Raw genomic sequence first — 17,253 nt, forward strand, 5'->3', positions numbered from 1 at the left:
TGTATAAACATATATAAATAAAACCACTTGTTTTTACGTTAGTAATTCCTTTTGTGCATAATTTTATATTATTGTTAATAATAAATTAATTAAAGCAACAAAACAACCTGAAGAGCCGGTTCGGAGCCGAAAGAGCCGGCTCTTTTTAGTGAGCCGAACCGAAAGAGCCGGATCTCTAAAAAGAGCCGGAAATCCCATCACTAGTGACCAACATACCACTCTTGAACCCCGATACTGTGTGTCTGATCACATGCCCTTCCGCCAGGCAACGTAGTGCCGTACAACAGCGGAACAAACAAAACATATGACGATATGACAAAATCATGGACAATCCATAGAAAAGCCGCACCTGACTAAAAGCCGCAGGGTTCAAAGCTTGTGCAAAAAGTAGCGGCTTATAGCCCGACAATTACGGTAATAAAGACTCCAGCTGAACACTGAGAGCCACAAACTTTCTAATTAAAGATGCCCTTACTGATATGTGAAAAGGCAGCAAGTCAATGTTCATAAGTTATAACTCTAAGAGTGGAGAACAGAAAGAGATCTAGATGCTACAACCTCCCTAAATTCTCTTATTACCCTCTTTAATCAACATCAGTAATGGGTCTCGCCTGTCTGACAAGTTCATATTTCATCATTTGTTTCCTGTACAAGTATGTGTGTATGTGTGTGTGCTTGTGTGTTTTTATTATCTCTCCCTCATAAACACAGACTTGTGTTGTTGTGTCCGTTATTAATCATTTCTCCTGTCCAACAGCAGCTAAATTCAGGTCAGGCATTCATCAGATATTTTCAGTTTTACCACAATGATGTTTTACTGAGTAAAAATGGACAGGATTGAAAACAAATCTGTTCTCGTGACCTTCTCAGATCTTCATAGCCTTGAACTAAAACTAAACCATAACTGTAATTTACTTTCTTCTTAAAGTTGTTACATGAGCAATTCCACTCTCATGGTATTAGCCCAATTAGCAATTAGCATAGCTTAGTATACAGACTCAAGGCAGGGAGTAGTTCCCATGTTCCTCTGGGCTTACATGGCGTATAAGCCAAACTTGAATATGTTTCCTGGTCTGTATAATGTGACATGGGCTTTCATAGAAACACCTTAAAAGTGGTTAATAGGGTTCTTTGTAAAACTGAGAAATACAGACAACCATTCACAGCCACAGCCATCAAATACTTCAAAACACAAGATGTAATGGGAAACTTAAATTTAAAACTTAAACAAAAGTGAACAGTAGCTGTTAGGGGATGACGATATAAAAACGTCCATCGTTTCATTTTACGCTATCGTTTGTTTCGCAGTGTCGCAAAATAAACTGTTTACGGCAATATTTTTTTCATCGTTTTGATGGTCACTGTAGTGGCTATATTAATTTTTTAAGTTCTCTCTTTCTCTTATATTTAATATAACCACACTACAGACGGACAAGCGCCTGTTTTTATGCGTTGTGGTTAGCAACAACGACGGTAACACCATCGCGTGTCCGCTTGTTTATGTTCCACATAAACCTTTCACAATAAAGCTCAAGATCCTGTTGAGACTTTTCAAAATAAACTAAACCACGTGAAAGAGCAGATTATTTACGGATGAGAAGTAAAAAAGAGCCACCAGGTGCTAAAAAATAAACCTTAGACTCAAACGTTAGAACAGGCTTTTCCCCACAGCACGCCATGTAATAAATACTCACAGAGAAAACGACGGCCGTTACAACTTATGTCTAAAAATGTGTAGCTTCATGCATCTTTTAAAACACTCGACTCCAGCTACATGACGCACAGCTGGAAACACTTCCCGCAAGTCGAACTGCCCGAGATTCACAGAATTTACAGAAAATGTTACATTTTTGTGATTTATATCGTTATCAGGACGATAGAATTCTTATATTGGGATATGAGATTTTGGTCATATCGCATAGCCCTAGTAGCTGTACAGTACATTCCCAGGTATTGCACAGTACACCCTCCTGAAACCAATAAGAGTCAGTGCTTCAGTCCACTTGTATTGTGCTGTGCTGTTCAGAGACTTATCGCCTTCTTAAAGGATAGAAATACAAAGCCTCACATCTTCCAGCAATCAGCACAGTGCTCCCCCAGGAGCTGCCTGCCAGTTAAAACTATCAGAAAATTAAGTCAGGTATTCCCGATAAGTGCAAAGTGGAAATTATATCACAAAGCGCTATTCTGGAGAAACATCTGATAGTGAAATGCTCAGTGAGCTGGCAGTGCTCTTGGATATCCAGTCACTTTCACACCACATGTGGACATTCACTGGAGCCAGAGAAGAAAACCTAGATGGAAAAACAGGTAAAAAATGTTTTTTTCTATTCAGCTGCCTCTTTAAAAGAAAAATTCACTCAGGCAAGACGTGAAACCACTTCCTTGTGTCGAAGAGGGCTCAATTTAAAAAAAAAAAAAAAAAAAAAAGCATCTTTGTCGAGCAAAGCTAATACTCATAGTTTTCTCCATGAAAATGGAGCAGAACAGAGGTATTCTGGGCAAGATTTGTTTGAATAATTTTATATATTTATTTTTGTGTATTGTACTAGCTCCAGCAAAGCATTTTGTTCCATCTAATACACAATAATCATAGGTTAGCGTAAATGTTGTTGCTACTTGTTCCTTCAGAAACAGCATTTTATCCAAAAAGTTTAAGATAAAAAATGATTTGTCATTAAATTCCCCCCCCCCACTGTGTTTGTTGTTTTACGTATTGATTGTTCACCATTAGTTTCGTTAGCAGAATTAAATTTGGATACTTTATATTAATAACACTTATGAAATATTTTCCTAAGTGTCAACAGTCCACTTTTATTTAACCTCCTGTGGTGTAAGCTTTTTGTTTTTTTAAGAAAATGAGGGATATGTTTATAATTATGTTATTGTTATATATTTTTGAAGATTCACAATCCTAAAAACAATATGTGTTACAGAGTGTGCTGGGATGATGTATTCTTGTAGGCCAATCCAGAACTTAGAATTCCCCCAGGTGTCTCAACAAAATCCCAATGGGAAATACTTATTAAAAAAACCAAATTCCTCTCTCATCCCTGCGGGCGATTTATCCTTCTAGCTCGGATCCTCTAACTGTCTCTAACAGATCCTCTGAGAGCTTGAGGGTCCTGTATATTTGCTGTTCCTAGGACTGCGCTCTTCTGGACAGAGATCTTGGATGTTGTTCCTGGGATCTGCTGGAGACACTCTCCTCGCTTGGGAGTCACTTCACCGAGTGCTCTGATTACCACTGGGACCACTATTACCTTCACCCTCCACATCTTCGCTCAGCCCTTGGTACTTTTCCAGCTTCTCGTGTTCCTTCTTCCTGATGTTGCTGTCATTGACTATAACTTCCAATCACTATGGCTGTCTTCCTTTGCTTGTCCACTATGTCCGGTTGGTTAGCCATCACCACTTTGTCTGTCTGTATCTCGAAGTCCAATCAGATCTTGGCTCGGTCATTCTTGTTCCTATTGTTAGCCACTTCTTCTGTCTGCTGGTGGTAAATACCAGGCAGGGGCCTGTCATTCCATGATGGCTCTTCTCCTTGCTCCTCTTCTTTCTTGGGTTTCTGCAGCCTGAGCACACGGTCAATTGTGGTTGTAGTTTCCATTCTCTTGTATTTGTTGTCATATCAAGTCTTCTTGTTTCTGTAGATTTTCTTGTGTGTCTTGTTCCAGTCTTTACTTCCCATCTGTCTGATTATCTTCACCTGTGTGGATCACATGCACCTGTGTCTCTATCGCCTCATATTTCTAATCCATAATTACTCCCCAGAGTATATTCATACGTCTCCCTTTGTCAAATCCTACTATTGATTTCCCTGCTTGTGTTCTGTGTTCCCTGGACTCCTGGTTCATGTAACCTTTTGTGATTCAGCCAAAGACTCATTTGTTTCTGCCCACATGTCCTGGTTTGGGTCCTCTCCACTTCAACCTCACAATGATAAATTATTGTAAAAAAGAGATTTGGTTAAAGACTGAACAGACTGGACTGATCTAAAAGACTCTTCTTCTCTTGGCAGCATGTTCCATGTACATCCTACTCATTTCTAATAATTATCCTATCAAGCTTGTAAAGTGGTGCTTTTCTCTACCCTGCATTAGCGAGCAAACAGAATAACCCTGGCTAATATATACTTTTTGGAGTGTCTTACTCTCTGAAGTGGGTAATTTGTAGACAATTACAAAAACATTTCTTTCACATGGTTTTCATTAGCGAGCTTTCTCCTTTTTATAGTTATACACCCTTTTATATCCTCTTTATAAACTAAGCTATTCAGGATACTTGAAATCATTAATACTGATCGAGTTACAAGTAATTTTGACTCACCAGATCCCAGTTTAAATGATAATAACACAGGATATTTTCCTTCAAGGCCTTTAAACCTATGAGGAAGTCTCAGATGGACATTGGGAAACCTTAAAGCATCAAATTAAACAGGCTGATTTCATGTTACAGTCAGTTAAATTATATTGTAGGTCCATCAGTAAAGGTCTGTTCAGAGCTTTTCTCCCTTATGACCCTCTAGCAACTATAATTTCTTAGAGAAAATTTTTTTTTTCCAACACGAGCCCCGTACCCAAGTGAGAGAAACCATCAGTGATGGCTATGCTTGCTGTTTATGCAGGCGTCTGGTAAATCTGCTGTAAGCACATGTTTTATCAAGGCACCAGCTTTCAGATACTGACGTTTTACTACTCAACACTGTGTGTGCATCAGTTTCTCATTCCATAACTCAGTCTTTCCTTGTCTGTACACCAACAGTGTGCCAGGAACTGAACTGCATTTAAAAAAAGGAGGGTTTTCCTTTCTGCTTAGCATTTGGCTGACCAATGCAACAATGCAGAGCTCCTCCCTTTTCACTGAGCTTTTGGAAGATGTATTTTATATTGCAAGGTTTGAAAAAGAGGAGAGACCAAGTCTGGAATGAAAACACTGCGGGAAATGTTATCCATCGATGCAGACAGTTGGCCTGCAGCAACATACAACAGCCAGAACTGCCAGAGTAAAAGAGTAAACGTCTGTTCCAAATTACCAAATACATCAAAGCAGCTCTCTCACTACTTTTACTTACCACTAAACTTAAAAATTGAAGTCTTGCAGAAACATTTCTCTTCTTCTAAAGCAAATTTACATCAGGTAAATATTCAAAGCTCAGGTGTAAAAGTCATTGCAGTAATTTTTCACCTCACTGAAGCTCGTCTGAAGTTCCCCCAAAATAACCCAAAAAGATGATCTTATCTCATTTGATCATATTCTGTCTTCCTCTCATCCTGCTGTGTCTTTCAGGCCCTTTTTGACTTGTCTTCAATCTTTCAGTTGAATGCTAAATAGAGAATTTTCTCTTCGGGGGCCTGAACCTGCTGACATGTCACTCAGCCTGACATTCCTAGTGCTCCCCGGGGTCGTCAGGATTGAGTTTCTATCTCTGCAGAGTGGAAGAAAGATGTTTGAATATCTGTCCATCCAAGAAAAGTCCCTCTGGTTCCCATCAATCTGCTCAAGGCCTAGGGAAGTGTCAGCGCTGAGCAGCACACAGCTTCTTACCAGATCGCTTGTGGTGCGAAAAACTTGTGCGAGGGTCAAGGAACATTTGCACTAACTGGTATAACTGACAGTGGCAATGTGGTTGAAAGGATGAAAATACCTAAATGCCACCAGGAACAGCATTTGCTTCTACACGTAGACACAAAATTTTCTCTAAAATGATCACATATCAGCAGTGTTGGGGAGTAACGGAATACATGTAGAGCCGTTACGTATTTAAAATACAAAATATGAGTAACTGTATTCCGTTACAGTTACCGTTTAAAAAGCTGGTATTCAGAATATAGTTACTTTGTTGAAATAAATGGATTACACTGCGGTACTTTCCTGTTTCATTTTGTCGCGGGTCAGGACTGTTTGGGTTTTGTTTGACAGCTACGTTCTGTAGTTCCAGGCGGCAGCTTTACGGTTGCCATGGTTACATGGCGACACGCTCTCTCTCTCTCTCTCTCTCTCTCTCTGCGACTGTGTGTTTCCTGGGTGAGAGAGCGCCTTTTCGTTGTTGTTGTTGTTGTGCTAAGCTAACAGGCAGAATGCTACAAGCATAGCTCTAAAGAATGTAGCATCATGGGCAGTGTAGTCCGTGTTGCAGGGAGAATGGACTGCCATACACGTAATGGGTCTGTGAGCGCGAAGAGGGAGAAAAAGGGGAGTGGAAAAGTACGAGTTGTCATCGAGCAACAACAGGAGCTGGAAGCATGTAAATATAATAATAACCACTGCAGCCAAGAAGAGTGCCTGACGAGCCCAGTTGTAAGTAAGCTATTAAGACTCGACTGTACACCGTGTTCGTGTTTTCCTCCGAAACAATAAGTTCCGTTGGAGCAGCCTTTCAACGCCTCTCTCTGTCTCTCGCAAGAAAAGTTGACCCACACAACAAAGTAAAGCTATTTTTCGGCTACGAGCCAACAGGGACCCCGCCGTATTAGTCAGAGGTCCCTTTACTACAGTTCGGAGACGCGGACCTTCAGTAATAGTAATACATCACACAGCAATAGTACATTCACGTTGTTGTAAAAAGCATGATAATATATTAAGTAATCCAAAGTATTCAGAATACATTACTGTCATTGAGTAACGTAACGGAATACGTTACAGAATACATTTTGGGGCATGTATTCTGTAATGGAATACATTTTAAAAGTAACCTTCCCAACACTGCATATCAGAGTGTTCTAGGTTTCCTTTAGTTTGTTGCTACCCCACTGGACCTGTCTGGACTAGACTGATGTCATTTTTTGACAAAAGGTACCACCATTAGCTAAGCTATTGTAGTCCATCTTATTAGTTTACTAGTCAACTGTTACTGGTAACACCCTAGTTACACAAGCTTAGAGACTAGTCAGCACCCCCCTGGCAACCACTTGTTGCTAGGTTGCTGGAATTGCTGCCAGATGCTAGGTAGAATTGGTTGCAAAGAGGTATACAATGCAGCAACAAAAATCTCCTTGCAGTTGCTTTGGTCATAGTTTGCATGGAAGTTTCCAACTTGGCTGCAAACACTCACCAACTAAACCAACTACTGTCTAGGTGGTAGTGAAACAGAGAAGGCTCCCTTTCAACTTCCAGGCTTAAGCAGTGAAGCAAATCTTTTACTTTAAGAACAAACCTACTGTTGAACTCTTCACAGTTTTACTACCGCCCTGTATGTAGTTGTCTAACATTTCCATACAAGTTTTTGTCTGCCAGCCAACCAAAACAAAGGCACCTGCCATCCCCTGTGACGCCCAATCAGATGGCTGCCCCTCCCTGAGCCTGTTTCTGGCAAAGATTTCTTCCTGTTAAAAGGAAGTTTTTCTTTTCGACTGTCGCTTGCTCATAGGGGGGTTGTTTGATTGTTGGGGTTTTCTCTATAGGTTCTTTACCTGTTGTTGTGAATTGGCACTATGTAAATAAAATTAAATTGAATTAAACTGAACTGTGGCAATCTGCTAAAGGGCAAAGAGAACACAGTTTTTTTTTTTGGTACACCAAGCTTTTTGCAACCAATTTCACTGAACAACCCCAAGCAACAACTCCCAATTCAATTTGGGAATGCACCTTTTTCCCTAGTGAATAGAAGTTGCCGGGGGATCACTGACTCGTCTTTAGCCCTGCAGGACTGGAGCCTAAACTTTCCATGTTCTTTTTTCTTTTTAAATTCAAAAGTATGAGACATGTAACATTATAGAAATTCTTTTAGATCCAAATAGTAAAACAACACAGATGGGGAAAACGGGAAAAGATAAATAAAATAATGTCAAATCAGACTAAACAATGCAAAATAAAAGTACAACTCTTGGTCCTTTAGCTTAAATCTGACCTAAACGGCTTAATAAACTCAATCCATCGTTTACAACAGTATCTGCTTCAAGTTAATTTTCCCATTGCAGATACACCAGTTTCACATCAAACCAGTGTAATGTTGGTGGTTTTAGACAACATTGTTCCCAGTAAACTTGCAAATATAGAAACGGATATAGAATCATAAAGATGTTAGAAAAAAAGAATAAAGAGCTGGGGAAAGGCCATGACTTTACGTGTTCAGATGATATCCATTCACTTACAGCGGGTAGATTATTCTCTGTATATGACCACAGTTACAAACAACAAAAATACTCCTCAGTCTCTCGTTTTCTTTCCCTCTCCATACACAGAACTGATGAAGCTCCAATTTGCATTTTTAGCAGGTAGATAGCACTGTATTAATCAAGTGCAACAATTGTGCTGTTATGGAATAATTTTGAAATAATAATAGCTATGAATTTTTTTTAAATAGCTGAGCATAGTTAACTGACTGAAGCAGAGGAATAACTATTGCTCATTTTAAGCTCTTTTACTGTGCAAAATTGATCACAAGGCGAGTTCCACTTAAAAGTTTTGACATATTAAGCTTTCTTTTTGCGTTTGTTGCTGACAATCACTGGTTTTCTTGAACCCATAATCAGTTTTTTCCAGGAAATAAACCAGTATATTCTCTGTCTCTGTTCAGATTATCACCAGTCAGTGGTAAATCCTTGTAAACAACTGAGAGCAGAAATAAAAGCCATGTGCTAATCTTGTTATAGCGTAGACAGAGCATTCAAATTCTAAAAAGGAAAGAAAATGGAGGGACAAACCCAAGCCACATTAACTTACCATTTTCCCAGCAAGTTTCTTTAGTGGATTGCCACTTGCACTCTATCCAGCCATCTATTTTCTCAACTGCTTATCCAACTTAAAGTCTCAGGAGAGACTGAAGCCTTATCACAGCTGACACTAGGGCCCTGTGCTTCGTACGTCGCTTACTACATCCAAGATCAAATGAAACATCCAAGACCAAATCATCGCGCTAACTCTGAGCTCGCTATTCCGGTTCCCCGAACACACCTGTTGTTGACGATTAGTATAGCTGGATGAAGTAATGTGAGATCACTGGGTGGCCCAACAGGGGCTACGCATCGATAGTAGAAACATTGATCGGCAACCCTTTGATTGGTCGGCGAAAATGTCGAAGGAGCGCGCTCGGTATTTTTCGGCAGCAGAGCAAGAACTCTTGAGTGAGGGATTTCAGGAGTTTCAGAGTTTAATTAAAACGCAAGGGAACACTGCAAAGGCTGCAAAAGCAAGGAGAGAGGGCTGGCAGGAAGTTGCTGACAAATCAAACTCGTAAGTAATTCAATAATAACAATAATAATGGAGTGGATTTATATAGCGCTTTTCAAGGCACCCAAAGCGCTTTACAATGCCACTATTCATTCACTCTCACATTCACACACTGGTGGAGGCAGCTACGGTTGTAGCCACAGCTGCCCTGGGGCAGACTGACAGAAGCCAGGCTGCCATATTGCGCCATCGGCCCCTCTGGCCAACACCAGTAGGCGGTAGGGTAGATTTATCATATCACACCATATTATCCAATATTATATTACATTATATTATATTATAATATGTTATATTATATCCCCTTTCACATTAGAGCCACAACAGGACCCACTAGAACATGGGAACAAGTAAAAGTGAAATATAAGAATATTCTACAGAATGGTAATATTTATCACTTATATTGCTTGTCGTCTCTTGGAAAGAGACCCTGGAATACTCTGTTTGTTTGTTCATAACAGCAACCAAGAAAAGGGCAGAGCAAAAAAAAGACAGGTGGTGGTCCTGCACCCCCTCGTCAACAAGTTGGTTAAGTGAATAATACCCTCACGGGAAAATCGATATCTCTCTATGAGCACACTGTCGCGCTGAGCTAAAGGATCCTGTCTGTCCCGCAATATACGCTGAATTCTGAGGACTCTCCTTATCAATCTTGCACCTTCCGCAATGGGTTGCTCGCGTAAACGGACAGGACATGGCTGCGACAGACTTCCCAAATCCACCTTCGCTTTTATAGCCGTGGTCTCTCATCTTGATTACACGAAGTAATTTACAATTACTACTCTGAAATATGAATTACATCTGTAATAATCACATACATGTAATAGAATGTTAATAGTACATTTCCCTTTTATAGGGAATGACCTGTATGTATCTGTGTGAAATCAATAAAAGGATCAAGTGCTGCATTATCTTTAGTTACATTGATGTTATTTATTTATGGTGAAACAGTGGTGGAATATCGCTGTTGCTTTCGTATGAATGACGCGGGCATACCTGCGTGGCCGCGATCTAATCCTGTTTACATAAAGTAAACCTGCTCCCCAGCAGGTTTACGCTTACGGCTCTGTTGCTATGACAGCAAGTCCCGGATGGGCTTCGGGGAACCGAACGATCCAGGATCACGCGAAATCGTCAACAATCTCATCCAGCTAACTCACTTAGCGCGGTACGAAGAACAGGCCCAAGGTGAGAGGCTGGATATAACGTGGACGTGTCTAACACATAGAGACAGACAGCCACTCACACTCACATCCACACCTGTGGACAATTTAGAATCACCAAATGACAAGAAACTGGCCCCATGAGATCTAATACCAACTTTTTAGCTATGAATTTTACTTTAATGAGTTGACTTTGAATAACATGCATAGCACTCAAATGCATGAGTGGTTTAGCTGCTGTGAGGATCTAATTTGGGGAGAAACCAACCCTTAGACCTCAGATTTTATCTGCACCTCCTGAGGTCAGGCCGAGTATTTCTGAGAAGCTCTGAGATATATTTATGCATTGCAATCCCAAACTGCTGGTTCAGTAAGGTTAGTCTAGAGCCTTCCCAAGCTCCTTACCTGCCTGCTTCAGCTGTCAGCCCATGTTGCTGACTAAAAGACTCCTGCCCTTTTACATGCACACAGGGAAAGTAAAGTCATTACTGCAGACAGACAGGGTGAGTGGGAGGAGACGTTACTGAAATAATCTCAACGGGCCAGGTTAACAAGTGCAGGATGTTTTGCTTCCAGGACGACATGTTTTGTGCATTATTGCTCATCTTTTAAAAATGCTATCGATTATTCAGTTTTCTCCTGGGATTACAGAATTTAAACTATTAAGCTGAGTCAGCTGGATGGTCTCTTTGAGCTAACCTGAATGTGGTCACAGTACAAAACACCTGATTCCCCGAGTGTCTGAAGCCTCTGTTGGACTCACCTCTCAGTTTGTAAGGTGACTTTGGATGGCTCTACGTTGGGGTTTTCCCACTCCATCTGCGGGCAGTGCATGAAGTAACACAGGGTATAGAGGGCTTCGGGCTCCCAGTGCACTGTGGTGTTGGCCTTCTGGTGGACCGGAGTCCCGTTGCTGGCATTCTTGATGTGCAGCGGCTGGAGGTGGTGCATGGCCCGGGAGACCAAATCACCTGGAGGGAATTTATGAATATATCAGTGGCAGCGTGGTGGGCGATGTAAAAATAACAAACTGTAATTTATCAAGGATGAAATAATAACACTGTGTACTACACTGATAAAAGTCTTACATATCATTCTGAGAGCAAAAACCCATTTCCTACTCCAACCCTCAGACACAAAAGTACTCACGATGACGCACTCCCTCATTCACACACCCTCTGATTCAGCCTACGTGTAGTCATACACATGTGCCCGCACAATCATGAGTGGGGAAATGACTGCCTTGAAATGAATCTTACAGACATCGGGTCTCTCTCAGTGAAAACACACTCAGACATGTGTGCTCTCACTCTGTCTGTCCTCGTTTTATCTGTAGCACTTATTTTTCTCCCATGTTTTCCTGGGTGATGATGCACAGAGTCACAGGGAAGCTGCAGGATCTGTGTCACTGAGCATATGTGTGTGCTAAATTTAAAATGAATGAGTACAGGGTTTTTTAAAACACTGTGAATGCCTTGTTATAAGGAACAGGGTTGAATGAGTGAATGTCAGATTGGTAGATGGGCTCTCGGTTTTGGCTGGACGAAGAGCTACAAGCCTTTTCTATATTTTTAAAATATAGACTTTAAATACATCTACACTTATTAAGTAAACCTAGTGAACTACTCGTTAACGTAAATCTCTGATCAGCCAATCAAAGGTATCTCGTTATGTAGACATAACCAAGACAACCTGATGAGGAAAGGTTATTCAAACTGGGATGTTCCCACACAACCATATGTAGGGTTTACAGAGAATGGTCCAAAGAAGAAAACATCCAGTGAGCGGCGCTTCTCTGGGTGAAAATGTCTTGTTGATTTCAGGTCAAAGGAGAACGCCCAAGCAGTTTCAAGCTGACAGGAAAGCTTGTCACAACCGAGGAACGTTGATGAAGATTCGAGACAAAGCGAGAAATATCAAGTTTCTGTTTTTTAACGCCAACATTTGTTTGATAGCTGCAGACTTTCACCTTCACATACAGAGGCTATTATAACCACGGCTTGTTTTTAAATAACAACACTGATAAACCATTTATGTTCACCAAAGTGTAAATTCTGTCTCATTTGTTGCTCGATGAACAAGCTATCATTAAAGACCTGTGATGCAGACAGGTTTGATGGATGTTTGACGTTCTTACTCCTCTCTCGATCTAGGCTATTCGATTGATTTTATTTTTCTCGAAAGCATGAAAGTATAGTATGCTATAAAATGAGCCTTTAGAGATGAGTCAACAGATTGGTGACTGTTTTTTAAGCCCTTTGTGATGCAAGCTCGAAGGGATTCGTATCTCCTCCTGGAATCAAACTGTGGATATTTGCTTGCTAGGCAAATGTTTAAAACACCACATTATGGAGCCACACGTAATAATAAACTGAAAAACACATGTATCCCCACAGTTAGCTAGCACTGCTGCTGGACTTCAGTTTATCTTGATGTCTCTATTAGTAACATAATGAGAGTTCAACTGTGTTGGCGGTAGCTCACATTATTTTCACAAAAGCCAATACATGACACATATTGAGAATCCAGTCACGGTTTCAGGATCACTGCAGTTTACCCTTTGATGCTTTTATCGGAGGAGTAAAGTGTAAATGAATACCCAAATGTCTTGAATAAAAAAAGGAATGAGAATATTTTGAGAGTAGTTTTTTACTGGCTTGAATGCAGATATATGGTTAATGATGTTCTCTACTTCTGTGTGCACAGCTGTCAGTGGGCACAACACCAGATGTGTTTGAATATCTGCAAATGTGGGCGATAACCAGAGGTCTGCGGGGCTGCAGCCCCAACTCATGTACCATCTTTCTAACGATCCTGAGGAGTTGCGCAAAAAAGCTTACAACTGAACAGCTGTGCGCATTAGAAACCATAACAGCTAGAGAGATTAAGTAAAATACTTTCTTTTTGAGGGCAGCATAGGGTACATTTTATACTAATTTTTTTTCTTCGTCATGAATGCGGTCCGTTCATTTTGGTGTGATCTCTTTCAAGCTGTGTCTGTGCACAGCAGGAACCAGGAGCAAAAGAGAGTCAGAAGAAATTTTACAGTTCTAATAGTTTTGAAGCACTGGAGGAGGTATGAATTTCAAATTCTGAAATTTGTGACGTGTGTTGCAGAAGCAGATATTTAGCACTGACATTTTGGAAGTCATCATTCTCTAATTTAGACAGCGTCGCAGCAGTTTATAGATGAGGTCGTTAGCGATGCATTTAAGAGTAACGATGCAGCTCTGAGAGGGAAAATACTGCAGTGTGAGCCTGAGGGGTTGATTTCTCAGATAAAAAATGATACTCGTATTGATCTAATTACATCTATTTACTCAGTTTACTGGAATACTGGAGGCTCCAGGTTTGTGGAGGAATATGGACGCTGAGGTAAGGTCGATGATGCACGTACTGTATATGTGTGAGAATTGGAAGCCCTGAGCTGCAGTATAGCAGCAAACACATCGCCTTCTGATCTAGTTTGATTGTTTGTTCCAAAAATATCCAGTCTGAGTAAAGTTGCCCTGTCTTGAAATCTCATTCCTCAGACAGACTGACACGGTGAATCTGAGCCTAAGGTTCTCCATCTGTCAAACTAAAGGCCTCTGACAGAGTTCACAGGCAGCCAGACGAAAACAGAGCGCGCTGCTCACAGCACTGTTTACACTCAGGCCCCGGGGAGCCTCATAGACGGCCGAGAAAGAATTAAACACATCAATGAATAATTGAAAACGAGGCAAACATGCTCAGCTTCCGTGATTGTGTTCAAGTGGAGCGGTGCTATAAATCTCCCGTCTTGAGGTTAGACATGATGAGGTACGGTCATTTCTGAGGCAGCTTCTAAAGGAGCTGAGGAAAAGCTGTAGAAATCACAGTTTGACCTGCTGTCAGGCTGATGAATTTCAGGTTGCTCGATGGGTCAGCAAAACATCAGCCTTATACCACTGGTGGTTTCTTTTAACCATGACCACAATCCCAATCCTGCCAAGATGGACATTTACCAAACCCAGCAACTGAGTATTTTTAAGGAAGCCGCCCAAAGAACGAGGAGAAAAATAAGAAGGCTACTTCTACAGCTACTGCAGCTGTTATTACTACAATTTCAACTCCTATTTTCAATTTATTTGAATAATCCAGTTTTCAAGTGCTTTAATTCCGCAGGCATTCAGCGGTAATAATCAAAGAGGATTAGGGCCAATGGGAAAAAAAGTGGACATGTCTTTTTTTCTTCTTTTCCAGAATTCGGATTAAAAAAAATTTAGATTAAGTTCGGAATTCTGAGAAAAAAAAAATCAGAATTCTGAGAAAAAGGAATTCTGACTTTAATCTCATAATTCTGACTTTTTTCTCAGCATTCTGGAAAAAATGTGCCAACTTTTTTTTTTCAGTGGCTGTGGATATCGGTAGTTAGCATAACAACAGCAATAGCTGCTGTGACTTCAGACACGCTCACAACAGTATGAGACAAGTTTCATTATTGTATGGGGGCGGTGACACTGAGGACTTGTGAACATTGGAAGTTTTATATGCAAAACTATATATTCAGCCATGTACTTTAAAAGTTACTGCAAGCTTCTATACCCGTTACTTTAAAAAATATAGCCTTTTGAGAACGGATTTTTTTTTTTTTTGATACAACTTGTAGTGTACAGGTAGTCCAGCTGGGTTTGGTCCAGTTCAGAAATGCTTTTGCAGTCAATGGATGCAGGAATTTTTGTAAGTGTTTTCTACCATTGAATAAATTTTCTACATACTGTGAGGTATGTAGGATGTTCACCCTTGGTAGAGATATGATCTTGGTATTTTATCTACTTATGCCTTTTACGGTATATGGATCTATCATGCTGCAGGTGAAACTCTAGAAGAGGCAACACAATTAAGTCCAGTTACTGTTAACATTTTCTCGACTACTCTCCTGGAACAAGTCTTCCAGTAGGTCAACTCTCTGCTGTCAAGGTCAGCCAGCGATCTAGTGATTTGCATATTATAAATCTAAACAACCCAAATAAATCCCAAAGAGTATAAATATTAGAACAGAGGAAAAGTTAATTTCATTAGAAAACAACAGAACTGATGCTCTGGCCGACCTTAGCATGCTGAGTCACTGCCTGACCACCTGATGGTGACCTTATCTTGGTGCCAGTGGCTGGGGGCAGACACATCACCAGTACCTCCCCACACCCTCCATTATTATTATGGGTCCAGACTGAGCAGTCATACACACTCATATAAAACACGGCATACACAGCACACACAACCACCTGTACACTGATGTTAGTGTTTACACCCCTATGATTGCTCTGTATCCATGTCTTGTCCTATTCTGTGCCCGATCCTGTGATTCCAAAATAAAATGATACAAAAATAAAACTTAAAAGCTTCATTCTGGAAGATCCAGCTAACAGGTCCAACCAGTGGATGTTATAGGCGACTTGCTTGCCTTAAGGCAACAATTGTTGTGATTTGGCACTGTATAAATAAATAAATTGAATTGGATTTATTACTTTTTCTGGGCTTTTTACCTTCTCTTTGAGCCTTCTTTCTGCCGATTGGTCGCCCCTCACAAACAGACTTCATATTCATTGTGTAATATGAGCATCCACTCTTGCAACATTGTATATATACTGTATGAGAGGGGGAAAGGAATGGCATAACAAGGGCTTATTAAAAATAAACTACATATCTTATAAATAAGCACAAAAAACAGTCATTACTTGCAGCTACACAGAAACTCTAGCATTTTTCTGAATGTGGTAATCATCAGTATTCAGATGCTGTTTACTGTATATTTGGATCGCAGTAGCGTTAAACTAGAACCTCAAGCAGGCGGAATAAAGTGAGCATAGAAAACCTTTCCACTCCAGGTCCCTAAGCTACTCTCCGTATGTTAACAAAGTGCAACACTGGCCTGAATATTAAGAGGAGAAGTGAGGCATTAATAAACATTAAAAAAGAGAAAACCGAGATGACTGAAGCATGCATTTACATTGGGAAACACTCTGCACAACAGGAAACAATACAGGAGCAGAGAACTGCTAACTCCTTTAACTGGACGCACTCCCCATGTGTTTGTAGAGCTTGCTGAGCAAAAGCAGATCTCTTTGGCCAATCTACATCCATAAATAGCAATCCACTTCTCTCTTTTTTTAAAGCCACATTTAACATTAGAGTCAGGCACCATGCAAATACTTAAACCACTGCTATCCCTCTGAGCAAAACCCAACGCCCGAGTCGATAATCAAGCTTTCTTTGCCTTCATTAATTGTTCCCGTGACTTTGGTTTTGTCAGCAGGACAACATTTGCTCCCATCTCCTTTGCTGTAATTATCTAAGCAACACTCCTATGAGGTTCATGCTTCATCTGATTTGAATTAATCATAAGGGACAGCTTAGTGTCTTTCTTTCTCCGAGCCAAGTCCTTCCCTTTTGGAAGGACTCATTACTGAGCAAAACTTTGTTCCTTATTACCCGTATTAAAAAAGTGACTCTGCATAAAGGAAAAACTTTCTGCTGTAACAACTTGTCACAAAAACTTTAAATTCTGTTATACAAACAACATGTTTCCCCTCAGAGTCCACAGAAACATAAATGTAGCATCATTAAAAGTTTACAACCTTTCTTATTTTGTGCTCTTTGCTCTGTACGAGTAGCTAACACTAAATGGCTAACAGCAAGAATGGTAAAATTCCTATTGTACCTGAAAGCAGGTTGACAGTGTTGTACAAAGACAACACAATGTCTTCTATTTCACTCTAACCCTCCAGCATGTTTTTGTCACAAGTGTCTTCCTCTTAAAAGGGAGTTCTTCCTCACCACCATCACCAAGTGCTTGCTTGCTGGTAACATGGTGTGATCACTATTCCAGATCCACTTATCAGTTTATTAGCCACTCATTTCATTTAGTTGTGCAGACATGGTCAAGACAACCTGCTGA

The 17,253-nt window shown here is 40.4% G+C and overlaps 1 protein-coding gene across 1 annotated transcript in view; it reads right to left on the reverse strand.

Annotated features, from left to right (window-relative positions):
- Positions 1-17,253, reverse strand: part of LOC146615055 (ankyrin repeat- and BTB/POZ domain-containing protein 3-A) — a 289,414-nt gene that overhangs the window by 47,502 nt on the left and 224,659 nt on the right. The window contains exon 3 of the mRNA XM_085376547.1: positions 11,098-11,305. Within this exon, the coding sequence (XP_085232673.1) occupies positions 11,098-11,305 (208 nt within the window). The remainder of the gene's footprint in view (positions 1-11,097; positions 11,306-17,253) is intronic.

Source organism: Diplotaxodon limnothrissa, linkage group LG17, assembly GCF_057381915.1.
Source record: "Diplotaxodon limnothrissa isolate DT_005_m linkage group LG17, D_limnothrissa_male_GT1.1, whole genome shotgun sequence".
NCBI classification, from domain to species: domain Eukaryota; kingdom Metazoa; phylum Chordata; class Actinopteri; order Cichliformes; family Cichlidae; genus Diplotaxodon; species Diplotaxodon limnothrissa.